Source organism: Haliotis asinina, chromosome 7 (assembly GCF_037392515.1).
Source record: "Haliotis asinina isolate JCU_RB_2024 chromosome 7, JCU_Hal_asi_v2, whole genome shotgun sequence".
Lineage (NCBI taxonomy): Eukaryota > Metazoa > Mollusca > Gastropoda > Lepetellida > Haliotidae > Haliotis > Haliotis asinina.
Genome location: NC_090286.1, coordinates 517,526 through 535,378, shown reverse-complemented (window position 1 = coordinate 535,378; position 17,853 = coordinate 517,526). Strand labels below are relative to the sequence as shown.

At 45.3% G+C, this 17,853-nt stretch overlaps 1 protein-coding gene across 1 annotated transcript in view; it reads left to right on the top strand.

The window, feature by feature from the left end:
* LOC137291835 (nucleolar protein 10-like) overlaps nt 1–17,853 on the top strand; it is a 29,056-nt gene that overhangs the window by 2,959 nt on the left and 8,244 nt on the right. The window contains exons 6-14 of the mRNA XM_067823378.1: nt 251–316; nt 4,259–4,319; nt 10,628–10,713; nt 10,968–11,046; nt 11,558–11,707; nt 12,486–12,605; nt 12,977–13,055; nt 15,142–15,269; nt 17,369–17,467. Coding sequence (XP_067679479.1) covers nt 251–316; nt 4,259–4,319; nt 10,628–10,713; nt 10,968–11,046; nt 11,558–11,707; nt 12,486–12,605; nt 12,977–13,055; nt 15,142–15,269; nt 17,369–17,467 — 868 coding nt within the window. The remainder of the gene's footprint in view (nt 1–250; nt 317–4,258; nt 4,320–10,627; nt 10,714–10,967; nt 11,047–11,557; nt 11,708–12,485; nt 12,606–12,976; nt 13,056–15,141; nt 15,270–17,368; nt 17,468–17,853) is intronic.

Sequence of the window (17,853 nt, the reverse complement as noted above, 5' to 3'; positions counted from 1 at the left end):
TTCCTCTACTGAGTCTAACAAACCCTGGTAGGAGGTCGCATTTTTATTGAAATTTTACTTTATGTCTGCTTCTTCATTTTTGTGTTACTTATCAGCATTAATCCAGAAAATTCGTGACTGGCAACTTTCCAGCCAGTTTGGTAACTTACCAGAGTTGCCAGACCAGTTGTCTGGCTGAAATTTTTGGGAGTTTACAACACTGTACTTGTTTAAGATGTTCTTGTCACGTTATCATGTTTCCTTACAACAGCCCTGAAATCTACCGTCTGAACCTGGAACATGGCCGCTTTCTGTCGCCTCTGGTCACCAGCGCTACGTGAGTCAAATACTTTCCAAACACTCACTTCAAACAAACGGAACTTGAAAAATCCCTTTTTGAATTGAATTAGTTCAAAATACAGTTTCCACCCCAGTAAAGTGTATTCTAAACAAATACCTAATTATGAGGGCTAGTGTACTTGTAATACCTCCTTTTTGAGGGATTGTTAACTTGTAATACGTATTGAATTAGGGATAGTTAACTTGTAATACATACTGAATGAGGGATAGTTATCGTGTAATAATTTTAAATGAGGGACAGTGAACTAACTTTCTCAGCCGAAAGTGATGTCACACTATTGTTCTCAAGGGACACTTTTCCTTGTAATTTCCCTCAAATCTACAGTCTTGTATCCTTGGGCAATTATCTCAATAATGCCCCTCTGTCCTGGGCAGTTATCTTAATAACGTCCCTGTGCCCTGGGATATTATTTCCCTCTTGCCAAGGGACGTATGAAAATTGAGGGTAGAATGGTCTTCAGCAACCCATGCCTTCCATAAAAAGTGAATGTTCTTGTCATAAGAGGTGACTAACAGTATGGGCTGGTCAGGCTTGCTGACTTGGTTGACATGTCATCGGTTCCCAATTGCACAGACCCTTGCTTATGCTGTTGATCACTGGATTGTCTGGTCCAGACTCCATGATTTACAGATCGCCACCATATAGCTGGAATATTGCCGAGTGCAAAACTAAACTCACTCACTCACTCTGCGAAATGCCAACACCCAGTTTTGAACCCGCATCCCTTTGCTTACTAGCTTGGTGGTTGGGTTAGGGTTGTATCCTCTAGACTGTGAATGATCGATGTGAAGAATGAAATTGTCTGTCAGCTTGAACCTTGAGTTCCTCGCCAGACAGGTATTGCTAGCAGTGCACATGCATTGCGCATGCGAGGTGAGGTGTCGACTGCCAGCCTCATCCCATTTGCTTTCATCAGTAAATACCAAATGTTGAAATTGTGTCTAAAGTTTATCTTTATTGGTTTATGAGTTGGATATAACATGACCCAGCGGCATTAGAGAAAAGTCAGCCCTTTTCCCAAGGTGAGTGCCTGCGATCCTGACGGACAGTTAGCCACTTGAAGCCACTAATTCATGTCCATGGATCATGAAAGAGTTTTACTAATATACGCAGATTAACTGTCTTAGGCCAGTTATTTCTGTTTCAGAAATAAAATTATACTTGATTTGATAATCTTCATCATGCCTACAGCCTTCTCAGCATGACCTCAGCTTGCTACATATGCATGACTCAGGAGGTCAAATGGCGCAAATGGCAGGTCGACTTAATTTGAAAAAATAGGGGAGCATGTTATTCATGTTGCCAAGCATGTTATTCATGTTGCCAAGCATGTTATTCATGTTGCCAAGCATGTTATTCATGTTGCCAAGCATGTTATTCATGTTGCCAAGCATGCATACATCAGAATCATTAAACCATCTGTAGCTGCTTTTCTGAAGAAAGTTAGGACATTTCTGTCAATTTCTCAACATTGAGATGTCAAATGGCCACCTTGTCTCAACTGTTTGAACATGTTAACAATCAACTGTCAGAGGAGCACCCCTTCACAATTATAGACCCAGCCGATTGTGACATTGTCAAGGTATGCATTAGTGTTCACTTGATCCGGTCAAGGTGAACAAGCTGTAATATATCAGACGCATATCAAATAAGTATGCCCTGGTGTGATTACACGATGCCATTTAGAAAGTGGTCAAATGCAACATATGTCATATTTGGGATTTCACTTTCTTAGTAAAGTACAAATTCTAGTACTTTTCGGTTGAGTCCCATGCGGGATTCGAACCCGCACCCTCAGAGTCAGGCACCTAATCGCCAGCACACAAAGTCAGCCGCCTAGCCCGCTCAGCCACCGCGACTTCCACAAAAATGAAAGTCGGACAACTGGTAGTCTAGACTGCTTACTTTGTGTACCCCTCTGATGAGTGTAAATCGGCACGGCTCCCACGGCCGAAAGCTATGATTACACGATGCCATTTAGAATATGGTGGTGTAAACTGTTTAATTACCATCGCCACGGTAGTTATTTAAGTAAATTCTGCTCAGGCTAAATAAGCATGTTACAGACCATTCTGCGGAAAGGAGATTATCTGATCAGCCTTAACCTTCAGGATGCTTATCTCCATGTTCAGGTCCACCTGCATCATGACAAATACCTTGAACAGGAACCCGCTGTCCTCTTTCATGACCTTCAGTTCACCTACAAGCTGCTTCAGCAGTCATGGTGGCTTATAAATGTAATGAGCTGAACATTTGAGGTGGAGTTTATTTGATGCCCTTTGAACCGACTCATCATCTGTTCGTTGTTGTGTCCATAAGGGGCTGGGGTGCCCATCATCCCAATTGTGAAGTGGCTGGGCAGTGGTCATTTGCGAACCAGGCTCTTCACATCAGGGAACTAAAATTCAAAGCTTTCATACTGGCCATCAACAATTGGATGAAGGAGCTTTGATCCACTAGTCTAATGACTCAACTGGATAAATCTCCTGTGGTGGGTATTCCAGTTCTTCCATCTCACAGACCTACTTGGCATCACAGCATGAGCCAAACATATTCCCACAGTCAAGAATGTCTTTGCTGACTCCATGTCACAATCTGAGCATCTGTCACTGATGGATGTGGAAGTTGCTTCCTCGGGTGTTGCATTCGGTCATTTACCAAATCATGTGACCATAGGAGGATCTTTTTGCAACCAGGTTGAATCAGCAACTTTTATGGGAAGGCCTCAATGATTACACACTTCCTCTGCCGGTCCTGCTTCCATGAGTAATCAAGAAACTCTCCACCACCTGGGCTGACCTGCACAAAGTGATCTTAGCTTTACAATGATTGTAATTCCCATTCTCAAACATAGGCATAAGATAGTCATAGCGCTAAGATTGTTTTGTGCAAGTGGGCCTAGAAAGATATCTCCGGCTCTGGTCACAAGTTATTGGCCAGTGAGACGTTGGTTTGTGGATCTACTAGCCAAGCTCAGTACCTTTACTCAAGTGGGATGACCTTTTGCTGCATCCTCACTTGGATTTTTGCCACACAAGACATGGACCTCTAAGCCACACAAGACATGACCTCTAAGCCACACAATACATGAGCCTCTAAGCCACACAAGACATGGACCTCTAAGCCACACAAGACATGAGCTTGGCTTCGACGATGGCCCAACAGAGCAACTGTGTCTTGACTTTGATTATGGAAGGGTGATCTGGCATAGTCTTGCCTTCACACTACTTGACAGACCTCTCCGTGAGTGACGTCTCAGGACTTCAGCAGTTCAGAACCTTGGTGCTTGTACAGCAGTTATCATCAGCCTGTCAATGCATATTAGTGGACTTGTACTGCATGCAGTTCATTGATTCCTTGTGATGATTGAATAAAGGCCAGAAATTTATATCTGTCTTTTGTTATCTTTTACTCATGGGTATAATTGACCTCACCTAGTTACTCACAGGGGCTTTGGCTAAGTTGCTGGACATGACCTTGACTGAGCTGTTGTAACAATTGAAGGATATTTGATGTCCAGCTAAACTGAATATTGAAATAGGGAGCTTTCTTAGTGTCTGTGGGGATGATATTAAAGCAGAGGTGGGCTAGATTAAGATAAGGCTTTAATTTACTTGGACCTTCTCTAAATCGTGACAAAGGTTGCGGTCAAGCACCACTTCACTCGGGAACCCCCATCTCCCTAGGAGTCCTTGTACTTACTAGATGATTGGGATCTGGAGAGCCCATCACAAACATGGTATCTGTGAGTTTCTTGACAGGCCTTCCTTGTGTAACTCTCAACTAAAATTGACATTAGTCTACACAGAGTGGCTGCTCACTGTCCTGACCAGGGTAGTCTGTGACCCAGAGTCTGTCTGTGTGACAAGTACGAGATGTGAGATAGGAAAGTATAATAATAGTTATATTGTTTTTCAGAGAAATAAACTGCTGTGAATTCAACCCAATGCACCAACTGTTTTCCTGTGGAACCAAAGAGGTAAGGCACATTACCTACATCAAAGTGGGAGTTGAAACACATCAGTATGCATGTGATGGGTGGGGCCCCTCATCTACAGGCACATCATCGACACGCAAGTTGGAGATGGGACACATTATCTTGATCCAAGTGGGTGGAGGGGCACATTATCTAGATCCAAGTGGGTGGAGGGGCACATTATCTAGATCCAAGTGGGTGGAGGGGTACATTATCTAGATCCAAGTGGGTGGAGGGGCACATTATCTAGATCCAAGTGGGTGGAGGGGTACATTATCTAGATCCAAGTGGGTGGAGGGGCACATTATCTAGATCCAAGTGGGTGGAGGGGCACATTATCTAGATCCAAGTGGGTGGAGGGGCACATTATCTAGATCCAAGTGGATGGAGGGGTACATTATCTAGATCCAAGTGGGAGGAGGGGCACATTATCTAGATCCAAGTGGGTGGAGGGGTACATTATCTAGATCCAAGTGGGTGGAGGGGTACATTATCTAGATCCAAGTGGGTGGAGGGGCACATTATCTAGATCCAAGTGGGTGGAGGGGTACATTATCTAGATCCAAGTGGGTGGAGGGGCACATTATCTAGATCCAAGTGGGTGGAGGGGCACATTATCTAGATCCAAGTGGGTGGAGGGGCACATTATCTAGATCCAAGTGAGTGGAGGGGCACATTATCTAGATCCAAGTGGGTGGAGAGACACATTATCTAGATCCAAGTGGGTGGAGGGGCACATTATCTAGATCCAAGTGGGGGGAGGGGCACATTATCTAGATCCAAGTGGGTGGAGGGGCACATTATCTAGATCCAAGTGGGTGGAGGGGCACATTATCTAGATCCAAGTGGGTGGAGGGGCACATTATCTAGATCCAAGTGGGTGGAGGGGCACATTATCTAGATCCAAGTGGGTGGAGGGGCACATTATCTAGATCCAAGTGGGTGGAGGGGTACATTATCTAGATCCAAGTGGGTGGAGGGGCACATTATCTAGACCCAAGTGGGGGAGGGGCACATTATCTAGATCCAAGTGGGTGGAGGGGTACATTATCTAGATCCAAGTGGGTGGAGGGACACATTATCTAGATCCAAGTGGGTGGAGGGGCACATTATCTAGACCCAAGTGGGGGAGGGGCACATTATCTAGATCCAAGTGGGTGGAGGGGTACATTATCTAGATCCAAGTGGGTGGAGGGGCACATTATCTAGATCCAAGTGGGTGGAGGGGCACATTATCTAGATCCAAGTGGGTGGAGGGGCACATTATCTAGATCCAAGTGGGTGGAGGGGCACATTATCTAGATCCAAGTGGGTGGAGGGGTACATTATCAAGATCCAAGTGGGTGGAGGGGCACATTATCTAGATCCAAGTGGGTGTTATTTCTGGGACATGCTGTGTTGTCTTTAGAGAGTGGTTAAGTTGGTTAAAGATTCAGGTTTGATTACTAAGTCATCCTAGAGTAGAATATAACTTATGGAAACCAACCTATTTTTTACTTACCATACCATAGGTCTATAGCATATTACCTCAAGCTTCGCTTAGTAGGAGATCTGACAGAGTTAAATTGCTATTCAATCTTGAATGGCTACCATCGAGTTCGATGACTGTAATGATATGGTCGTGTGTCTCCTATTTTCGATATTGCCTCCGTTATTGGTTTTGTTCGTCGGCGGATTTGTTTCTGTTGATATTTCTTCCACCGTTTTTAAGCTTGTGTGTTTAATTTATTGTCACGTTTCTATATCTAGTGTAATTTTGCTGTAATTATCAGAGGGAAGCCATTTCACTTGTCATTTGCAAAGCAGCTGCTGTACATGCGAGTGGAGTGTTTTTCGTTTATCCTTATTGTCATGTTTATATTTTTGTTTTGTTACAATAGTTGTGTATGACACGACACTTGGACGTGGTGTGTAAAGGCCTGAAGTCTGACAAAGATCCTCACCCCTGGTGTCCGGATTGTGCTACGGTGTTGTGCACCCTTGAGCAGCGTTGTGCGGCGTGTACGAGTTTGACAAGTGCAGAGTTTACAGTTTTCCTGGCTGCGGTTAGGAAGAGGAAAACTCAGAAGTTATGCAAGATGTCCCGTTCGCCTCCGTCCTCATCAGCATCCAGATTGTCGGCACCTTGTACACCGGAGTTACAGACAGTGGTGGCGAAGCCTGGGGCTGCGTCTGATGCTTTGTCGAGAGTGGAACCGACGCTGATGCTGACACTGCTGATTGTCTTGTCACGGCCAGACGCCTTAGCGCACACGAGGTACAACAGATTTTACGATAATTGCTAGTACCTATCCCTTCGATGACATTGGACGCATCTCAGGACGGCGCCTACTTCTAGTGCTCCACCATTGGTCCCAGACTTTGCGCATCCGTTTACCAGTGCTGGCGCCTGTGGGCGCATGTCAATCAGCAGGAGCGCTGGGCTTGATGAGATTGGCGGAAGGGTTGGGCGCATTGGCGTATGGAGTGCCTAGAGGCGCCACTACTGTGACCAGCTCTGGAGATCAAGATGCACAGAAGCAGCTGGTTGAGGAGCATTTTGGCAGAGTGAGAGCAGAGCGCATGGGTGTGAGTAGATCCAGGTCAATAAGTCCCCAGAGCAGCTCGTCAAGCGTGTGTCGGCGTTTCCGATCTTCCTCCAGATCTCCGGATTGTCGGGACAGATCTCTCCATCATAGGAGAGGGAGCAGGTGGTCACGATCCCGGTCGGCATCACCTCCAAGAGCCAGGCAGTCAGAGCATAGTTAACAGGCGCTGGAGGGCAAGTCAAGCGTATTTTCAGATGTGAATGAGGAGCAGTATTTTTCCCTGATTATGGGAAAGATGTGGAACATGAAGAGGGCTTGTACCTGCCGCTTTTTGCTATGTATGATTGGATCGCTGACAGAGTCTCAGATTGCCCTTCCCCGTTGTCAGGTGTGGACAGCAGAAGGACTATCAGAAGTGATCCGGAGTTGATGATTCCGCCACATCCCATGGTGGCCGATGCAGTATCCTGCTTGAACGAGGATTTTGCCAAGTTGTCGTGAAAATGCACAATTAGGGCACCCACGTCGAAGAAACAAGACTGTAAAGTTCATAGTCTTGATTTTGCAGACTCTGGGACGGCATTAGGTGAGGCCATTAAGAGACTATCCTCCAACTCCACATATAAAGTACATGATTCCAGAATACAAGCGATTGAGCTGCGGCATATCCTGAAGCCGGTCTCAGCGCTTGCGTCAGCAACATCAGCGGTGGCTGTTGATCTGACTGAAGTTAACAAGTCCTGATTGGAGCATTTGATGTAGTTATTCCCTTGTCAGGGCAAGGTGCTTCACGACCTATTGGGGCGTGTCCGTACATCGTTAGCTATGACATCGGTGATGCATAGGATTGGCTTTTTCGTGGCACGACACATGTTCGTGGCAGGAGGAGTTCAAACGGCGTCTCATAACAACTTCCTTTTCCTCAGAAACCCTCTTCAGAAATGCTATCTCGGAGGTTTATAAGGACCATGCGGAGCTAACTAACAGCGAGGTGTCGTTAGCATTCGAGGTCCTATCTTCTGTCTTTCAAGACAGAGCTGGAACACGTGGCAGGGGGAAGAAACGATACATCACGAGGAGGGAATCTGTCAGATCCGCCTTTGCCAGAGGTCGCGGCCAGGGCAGCGTGGCAGCCGATCATCGCAAGCCTACAGACTCAACCAGGGATGTCCCCGCCACCCCCTGCACTATAGTCATTCAACGATGGAAAGATGTTGTTTACACACTAGACTAGCAGTCTACAGCGTCATTTGATTCTTCAGACGGCATAGAGATGTTCAAAAGCAGACTCAATGTTGGCTGTCAGGAGGCTTGAAGGAATGAATGGCAGTTTCTGTTCGGACAGCCAACCAGCTATAAATAGACGTCAACATGTTCATAATGATGCTCTGCAGACCAAGACTGACGCATCTTCATGGCATACAAGCTTATTATGAGAGAAGTCAACTCAGTCTACAGTTGGACTTCACTATCAGGCTACTAACTCAGCTCGAATGACTTGAGAATCTAACTCCTCGGGATTTGATTCATCACTATGTTGAGATGTCCCTGTCCCAAGATCAGGGGGTCAAATTTCACGCCGATGATTAGAACAAGTTCTACTCTCTCCGTTTTCACCGTGTCAGTGATAATGTCTACTTGATCTGCTCACATCACCTCAGGATATGACCAGACGAAGATGCCTACTACTACGTCTATGACAGCGGTTTCTGGGTCATGGTTTCATGTCCTGACCGGTCTATGACATTGGGCATCTTGAGACCATACCTCCTATGGTAGACACTCCAGTCAATGTTTGCGCAGGAACTTACATATTAGAGCCGGCATTCAACAACCATCTTTAGGTAGACACGTCTCTCCAAAGATGGAGTGTACATCTAAACAACGAGGTTACATCAGGATTCTGGAAGAAGGAAGTTTGAGCTCTTCTCATCAACCAGTTGGAGATGAAAGTGGTTATCCATCATTGGTTGCCAACAATGAGAGACAAGCTACTGATCCAGACGGACAACTCAACAGTAGCCTTCTACGTAAACAAGGGTCAACGAGACCTCGATCTCTACTACACCTGACATTTCTAACCTTCGACGTGGTCGACAGTCTGAATCTCCAAATAAAAGTGTCTCACATACCAGGAGCCTACAACATCATGGCAGACGCCTTATCTTGGCCTCTTTGTCCATCACCAACAGAGTATATGCTACATCGAGAGACGTTTCAACTAATCAGCTTCCAGAGCGGGACCAGCTGCTACATCTCCACACATTCGGACACTGCACCCAGATCCGGCGCGGTTTCATCTATGCGCCTGGACCATCTGCAAAAGACTTTGAGGGCCAAGGGGTACTTTTCTCAAGTGGCAAAGATCATTGCCCGGGCACATAGAGCTTCCACTCATTCACTCTATGATGACAAGTGGGCTACATTTGAGAAGTTTTGTGCCCAGAAGTCACAGGACCCATTGTTAGCTTCACCCCAGTTCCGAGCAGAGTTTTAATGGTACTCGAGGAAACTCAAGGGCAGTACCATTGGGACTTACCTGTCAGCATTTAACTCAGTGTTAGCTGTCAGAGGAGATAGGAAGGTCTCAAAGATCCCGGAACTGGGTGCTATGTTGAAGGCATTCAAGCTGGAGGACCATAAGGTTCAGTTCCGGCCGCCTGCATGGGACCTGAAAGCAGTGCTACAGCACTTGAGAGGTCACACCTACGAGCCGCTGGACAGGGCATCGTTTGACAACTTAACGAGGAAGACAGTGTTTCTGTTGGCGCTATTTACAGTGACGAGAGTTTGAATAGACCAGACATGGTGCTGTACACTTGGGCCTTCTGGCGGCTTAAGACAGACAGAATCTTTCGCATCCGTTGTCTAGCAACCCGCATGAGATTTGAGCACTAGCATCAACAATGGCTCTGCACAGAAACTGTACAGTTCCCGACATCATGGCTGGATGCTTCTGGCAGTCCTCTACAGTGTTTGCCAACCATTACTTGCGGGACTTGACGGTGGAAGATGTGGAGGAGCTGCAGTCTTTCGGACCGTTGGTGGTTGCGCAGCAACCCACGTGTCTTTCCGCCCTAGAAGGTACGATCTTACTTGCCTTGGTCTATGGGGGTCTTGTACTTACAGGAGATAATGTATCGTACCCCTCCGGTGGTTAGTACGTGACTTACTACTCTGATTCTGGTTCCAGTCGACCTTCCCAAGAGACCGGTGAACAGTGTTTGTGAATCAGTAGTGTTCCGGCTGCCCAGAGGCATATGTGGGATGATAGACATTTGATGGTCCTCTGGAGTCCTGCTCCACCGTCCTGTCTGTTGCATCTATATGCTATAGACCTATGGTAAGGTAAGTAAAAGATTTGTCAAAATCTTAAATGTTTTAGATATTTAAATACTTACCTTACCATAGGGCGGTTAGTCCCTCCCAACGCTGGATGCTCCTCCCCGCTATGGACTCTTTGGGGAGTGAAGTTCTCATGGAGTCATGCACAGTGGGGAGATCCAGATGCTTCCCTATCATACAGTTGTCGAATTCGAGGTAGCCATTCAAGATTGAGTAGCAATTCAACTCAGATCTCCTACTAAGCGAAGTTTGAGGTAATGTGCTATAGACCTATGGTAAGGTAAGTATTTAAATATCTAAAATATTTAGATTTTAACATGTTTTACTGTCTGTTGCCTTGGCAACGTTTAAGGTATCTGTTAACTATATTTGTTAAATTTGTTCTTGTTGAGATTTGTATTTCCATGCTATTGAAACTGCACAATATCTGCTATTCAGGGCCATGTTGAATGCTGGGACCCAAGGTCAAGGACTCGGGCAGGCATCCTTGACACAGCACTCAGCACCCATGTTGAAGACTTGGAGTAAGTTTCCTACTGTTTCGTCAAGTGTTGTGACACACGATTCAGAATGAGCAAGTCAGTATGTAGTGTAATACTGTATGGCATAATTACAGAAAATTATTAAAACATAAGTCAGTAAATAGGTTATATATGAGTATATTGTAGTGAGTATGAAGTGTAGCGGCGATGTAGTTATCTTTTTGAAATGATGAATTGTGGTTTGTGAGAATAACTGATTTGGTTCCAGCTTGCTATGATTGCCTGTTTCTCCACAGTGTGAGTGTCGTGCCGTCTGTGACAGCAGTCAAGTACCGAGATGGACTCAACCTGGCCGTGGGCACCAGTACTGGACATGTAGGGACTATCTATCTCCACATTAGCATTGCTTTCCCCTGAATTTGTGTTTGGTCCTATGTATGTTGAGGCCTTGTAGCAGGATTTGGTATCTATACCCAGAATGGGTACATGTGTACTTGGTGTCATGTTTCGGAAACAGATCAAACAATGATCAAACTTTCAACTCTCTCCCTAAACTACAATTGGAATACATACTTGAGATACTTCATCTTATTCAGATGCATTTCAATCCTAATCTGTAAAACATAACAATGACAATAAAGTAGATACACCAAAACTCTTGGCACTTAGTGTCTCTGCTCATGGCACTTCACGAAATTAAAATACACTGCAGTAGAGGTGCCATATTTTCACTGGTAAATCAGTTTTTATAGACTTTTTGAAAGAGATATGTCTTTTAGCAGCTTTTGAAAATTGTCAGTCATTGGGATTTCTTTATTCCCAAGAGAAGATCGTTCCACAGAACTTTTTTTTGGTAAGTCAGCCTTTCCGTCTGAACGATCCCCAGGTTCTCATGTATGACATTCGCTGGGACAAGCCACTTCTGGTGAAGGATCACATGTATGACCTTCCCATCAAGGACATTGAGTTCCAGCAGAGCCAAGACCTTGTCCTTTCCATGGACACCAAGATACTGAAGCTGTGGGACCGCCAGACGGTGAGTTGGTAGAGGTGATATTTGAGATATCGGACAGGCAGATGGTGAATTAGTAGAGCTAATACTTGAGATATGGGACAGTCAGATTGTGAGTTGGTAGAGGTGATAATTGAGATATGGGACAGTCAGATAGTGAGTTGGTAGAGGTGATAATTGAGATATGGGACAGTCAGATTGTGAGTTGGTAGAGGAGACACTTGAGATATGGGACAGTCAGATGGTGAGTTGGTAGAGGTGATACTTGAGGTATGGGACAGTCAGATGGTGAGTTGGTAGAGGAGACACCTGAGATATGGGACCATCAGATGATGAGTTGGTAGAGGTGATACTTGAGGTACTGGACAGTCAGATGGTGAGTTGGTAGAGGAGACACTTCATATATGGGACTGTCAGATGGTGAGTCGGTAGAGGTGACACTTCCGGTATAGTACCGACAGACAGTGAATTGGTGGAGGTGATACTTTAGGTATGGGACTGTCAGACAGAGAGTTGGTGGAGGTGATGCTTGAGGTGTGGGACCATCAGACAGTGAGTTGGTGGAGGTGATGCTTGAGGTGTGGGACCATCAGACACTGAGTTGGTGGAGGTGATGCTTGAGGTGTGGGATCGTCAGACAGTGAGTAGGTGGAGGTGATACTTGAGGTGTGGGACTGTCAAGATATGGGATGTGTTTGATTTCACAGCAGTTCGCAAGATGTAGTTAGTCCTGTGACATCATGAGATGTTTGTCTTTGCAACTTGGACTTGACGTTGTCTGATGATCATAATTATGTTTCAGGGCAAACCATTCACAGCCATCGAGCCTGGAACTGACCTTAATGACTTCTGCCAGGTTCCTGATTCAGGGCTCTTGTTCATGGCAAATGAGGCTCCCAAAATATACTCTTTCTACATTCCTGTAAGTGGATGCACAAACAAAACTGACATATACAGATGGTATTTGTACTTTAGTATACAAATGATATCTGTACTTAAGTATACATATGATATCTGTTGGTGTACATAACAGATATCTGTACTTGTGTATATAGATGATATCTACACTGGTGCATATGGATGATATCTGTATTTATGTATACAGGTGATATCTATTGGTGTACGTAACAGATATCTGTGCCTGTGAATATACCAGTGGATACCGATGATATCTGTACATGTATACAACAGATGGTATGTGTACTTGTGTATATAGATGATATCTACACTGGTGTATACTGGATGTGTGTATGACAACAAATGGCTCCATCCATATTTCCATGCATATTTCAGAGTCTGGGAACTGCTCCCCGATGGTGTTCCTTCTTAGACAATCTCACAGAGGAGTTGGAGGAGAGCTCCACCCCAACAGGTCAGTAGATACTGGCTGTGTGCTGTGTCTGTAGATAGTAGCTGTGTGCTGTGTCTGTAGATAGTGGTTGTGTGCTGTGTCTGTAGATACTGGCTGTGTGCTGTGTCTGTAGATAGTGGATGTATGCTGTGTCTGTAGATAGTGGCTGTATGCTGTGTCTGTAGATAGTGGCTGTGTCTGTAGATAGTGGATGTATGCTGTGTCTGTAGATAGTGGCTGTGTGCTGTGTTTGTAGATACTGGCTGTGTGCTGTGTCTGTAGATAGTGGTTGTGTGCTGTGTCTGTAGATAGTGGCTGTGTCTGTAGATAGTGGCTGTGTGCTGTGTTTGTAGATACTGGTTGTGTGCTGTGTCTGTAGATAGTGGCTGTGTGCTGTGTTTGTAGATACTGGCTGTGTGCTGTGTCTGTAGATAGTGGCTGTGTGCTGTGTCTGTAGATAGTGGTTGTGTGCTGTGTCTGTAGATACTGGCTGTGTGCTGTGTCTGTAGATAGTGGATGTATGCTGTGTCTGTAGATAGTGGCTGTATGCTGTGTCTGTAGATAGTGGCTGTGTCTGTAGATAGTGGATGTATGCTGTGTCTGTAGATAGTGGCTGTGTGCTGTGTTTGTAGATACTGGCTGTGTGCTGTGTCTGTAGATAGTGGTTGTGTGCTGTGTCTGTAGATAGTGGCTGTGTCTGTAGATAGTGGCTGTGTGCTGTGTTTGTAGATACTGGTTGTGTGCTGTGTCTGTAGATAGTGGCTGTGTGCTGTGTTTGTAGATACTGGCTGTGTGCTGTGTCTGTAGATAGTGGCTGTGTGCTGTATCTGTAGATAGTGGTTGTGTGCTGTGTCTGTAGATAGTGGCTGTGTGCTGTGTTTGTAGATACTGGCTGTGTGCTGTGTCTGTAGATAGTGGCTGTGTGCTGTGTCTGTAGATAGTGGATGTATGGTGTGTTTGTAGATAGTGGATATGGATGTATGGTGAGTCTGTAGATAGTGGCTGTGTCCTGTGTCTGTAGATAGTGGCTGTGTCTGTAAATAATGGCTGTGTTCTGTGTCTGTAGATAGTGGCTGTGTCTGTAGATAGTGGCTGTGTGCTGTATCTGTAGATAGTGGATGTAAGCTGTGTCTGTAGATAGTGGCTGTGTCTGTAGATAGTGGCTGTGTGCTGTGTCTGTAGATAGTGGCTGTGTGCTGTATCTGTAGATAGTGGCTGTATGCTGTGTCTGTAGATAGTGGTTGTGTGCTGTGCCTGTAGATAGTGTCTGTGTGCTGTATCTGTAGATAGTGGTTGTGTGCTGTGTCTGTAGATAGTGGCTGTGTGCTGTATCTGTAGATAGTGGCTGTGTCTGTAGATAGTGGCTGTATGCTGTGTCTGTAGATAGTGGCTGTGTGCTGTATCTGTAGATAGTGGTTGTGTGCTGTATCTGTAGATAGTGGTTGTGTGCTGTGTCTGTAGATAGTGGCTGTATGGTGTGTCTGTAGATAGTGGCTGTGTGCTGTATCTGTAGATAGTGGTTGTGTGCTGTATCTGTAGATAGTGAATGTAAGCTGTGTCTGTAGATAGTGGCTGTGTCTGTAGATAGTGGCTGTGTGCTGTGTCTGTAGATAGTGGCTGTGTGCTGTATCCGTAGATAGTGGTTGTGTGCTGTGTCTGTAGATAGTGGCTGTGTGCTGTATCTGTAGATAGTGGCTGTGTGCTGTATCTGTAGATAGTGGCTGTGTGCTGTGTCTGTAGATAGTGGCTGTATGCTGTGTCTGTAGATAGTGGTTCTGTGCTGTATCTGTAGATAGTGGTTGTGTGCTGTATCTGTAGATATTGGTTGTGTGCTGTGTCTGTAGATAGTGGCTGTATGCTGTGTCTGTAGATAGTGGCTGTGTGCTGTATCTGTAGATAGTGGTTGTGTGCTGTATCTGTAGATAGTGGATGTATGCTGTGTCTGTAGATAGTGGCTGTGTCTGTAGATAGTGGCTGTGTGCTGTATCTGTAGATAGTGGTTGTGTGCTGTGTCTGTAGATAGTAGCTGTGTGCTGTATCTGTAGATAGTGGCTGTGTGCTGTGTCTGTAGATACTGGTTGTAGGTAAATCTCTCTCTTTGTTGCAGTGTATGATGATTACAAATTTGTGACCCGTCTAGAGCTAGAAGAACTTGGCCTGGGACATCTTGTTGGATCCAATCTTTTGCGGGCCTATATGCATGGCTTCTTTATGGATGTTAGACTGTATCACAAGGTGGGTAGGTCATGAACATTTGACTGCACCACAAGGTGGGTAGGTCATGAACATTTGACTGCACCACAAGGTGGGTAGGTCATGAACATTTGACTGCACCACAAGGTGGGTAGGTCATGAACATTTGACTGTACCACAAGGTGGGTAGGTCATGAACATTTGACTGTATCACAAGGTGGGTAGGTCATGAACATTTGACTGTATCACAAGGTGGGTAGGTCATGAACATTTGACTGTACCACAAGGTGGGTAGGTCATGAACATTTGACTGTATCACAAGGTGGGTAGGTCATGGACATTTGACTGTAGCCACAAGGTGGGTAGGTCATGAACATTTGACTGTATCACAAGGTGGGTAGGTCATGAACATTTGACTGTATCACGAGGTGGGTAGGTCATGAACATTTGACTGTATCACAAGGTGGGTAGGTCATGAACATTTGACTGTATCACAAGGTGGGTAGGTCATGAACATTTGACTGTATCACAAGGTGGGTAGGTCATGAACATTTGACTGTACCACAAGGTGGGTAGGTCATGAACATTTGACTGTACCACAAGGTGGGTAGGTCATGAACGTTAGACTGTATCACAAGGTATGGGGAGACTGTAACTCAAGATGTGGGGAGATTGTAACACAAGGGGTGGGGAGACTGTAACACAAGGTGTGGGGAGACTGTAACACAAGGTGTGGGGAGACTGTAACTCAAGACGTGGGGAGATTGTAACACAAGGTGTGGGGAGACTGTAACTCAAGACGTGGGGAGACTGTAACACAAGGTGTGGGGAGACTGCAACTCAAGACGTGGGGAGATTGTAACACAAGGTGTGGGGAGACTGTATCACACGGTATGGGGAGACTGTAACACAAGGTATGGTGATACTGCAACACAAGGTATGGGGAGACTGTAACAGAAGGTGTGGGGAGACTGCAACACAAGGTATGGTGAGACTGTAACACAAGGTATGGTGAGACTGTAACACAAGGTGTGGGGAGACTGTAACACAAGGTGTGGGGAGACTGTAACACAAGGTGTGGGGATATTGTAACACAATGTGTGGGGAGACTGCAACACAAGGTGTGGGTAGACTGTAACACAAGGTATGGTGCCACTGTATCTCAAGTTATGGGGAGACTGTAACACAAGGTATGGTGCTACTGTATCTCAAGTTATGGGGAGACTGTAGCACGAGGTATGGAGAGATTGTAACACAAGGTGTTGGGAGACTGTAACACAAGGTATGGAGAGACTGTAACTCAAGGTGTGGGGAGACTGTAACACAATGTATGTTGAGATTGTAACACAAGGTGTGGGGAGACTGTAACACAAGGTATGGAGAGATTGTAACACAATGTATGTTGAGATTGTAACACAAGGTATGGAGAGATTGTAAGACAATGTGTGGGGAGACTGTAACACAAGGTATGGAGAGATTGTAACACAAGGTGTGGGGAGACTGTAACACAAGGTGTGGGGAGACTGTAACACAAGGTGTGGGGAGACTGTAACACAAGGTGTGCTGATATTGTAACACAATGTGTGGGGAGACTGCAACACAAGGTGTGGGTAGACTGTAACACAAGGTATGGTGCCACTGTATCTCAAGTTATGGGGAGACTGTAACACAAGGTATGGTGCTACTGTATCTCAAGTTATGGGGAGACTGTAACACGAGGTATGGAGAGATTGTAACACAAGGTGTTGGGAGACTGTAACACAAGGTATGGAGAGACTGTAACTCAAGGTGTGGGGAGACTGTAACACAATGTATGTTGAGATTGTAACACAAGGTGTGGGGAGACTGTAACACAATGTATGTTGAGATTGTAACACAAGGTGTGGGGAGACTGTAACACAATGTATGTTGAGATTGTAACACAAGGTGTGTGGAGACTGTAACACAAGGTGTGGGGAGACTGTAACTCAAGGTATGGTGAGACTCTAACACAATGTGTGGGGAGACTGTAACACAAGGTGTGGAAGATAATAACCTTGGATATTGTAGTGTTGGGGATGTGAAGGTAAGGGAACATACTTCCTGATGCATTTGCCAAGTTTTTCTCTCCCACTTATTGTATTATTGTATGTGTGGATCAGGCCAAGGCCATAGCCGAGCCGTTTGCCTACCAGAACTACAGGAAGAACAAGATCCGAGAAAAGATTGATGAGGAAAGAACAAACAGGGTCAAGTTGAAGGTCAGTGCTTCCTGTCGACTGCCAACTGACATTACAGAAAAGTACATGTTGTGGTGCAACGTGTCCACATTTATAACAATTATTAATGCAGAATAAATGTTTTTCATTGTTACCCTCCGCCATGCAGAATGTGGCACTGTGTATTCAGCAGCATCCATATGTCCGTCTGCCCATCTTGTTAATGCAATATCTCATGAACTTGTGTACCCAATGTCTTCAAGTTTGGTCACAGCCTTCATTTAGAGATTATTCAGACCCCTTCACCTTATCTTCAAGGTCACTATATCATTTTGACACGTATGTAAATGCGATATCTCAAATAAAATTGCAGCCAGTGTCTTCAATTATGTCAGTTGCCTACACTGGGTGATCATGCAGACACCAGT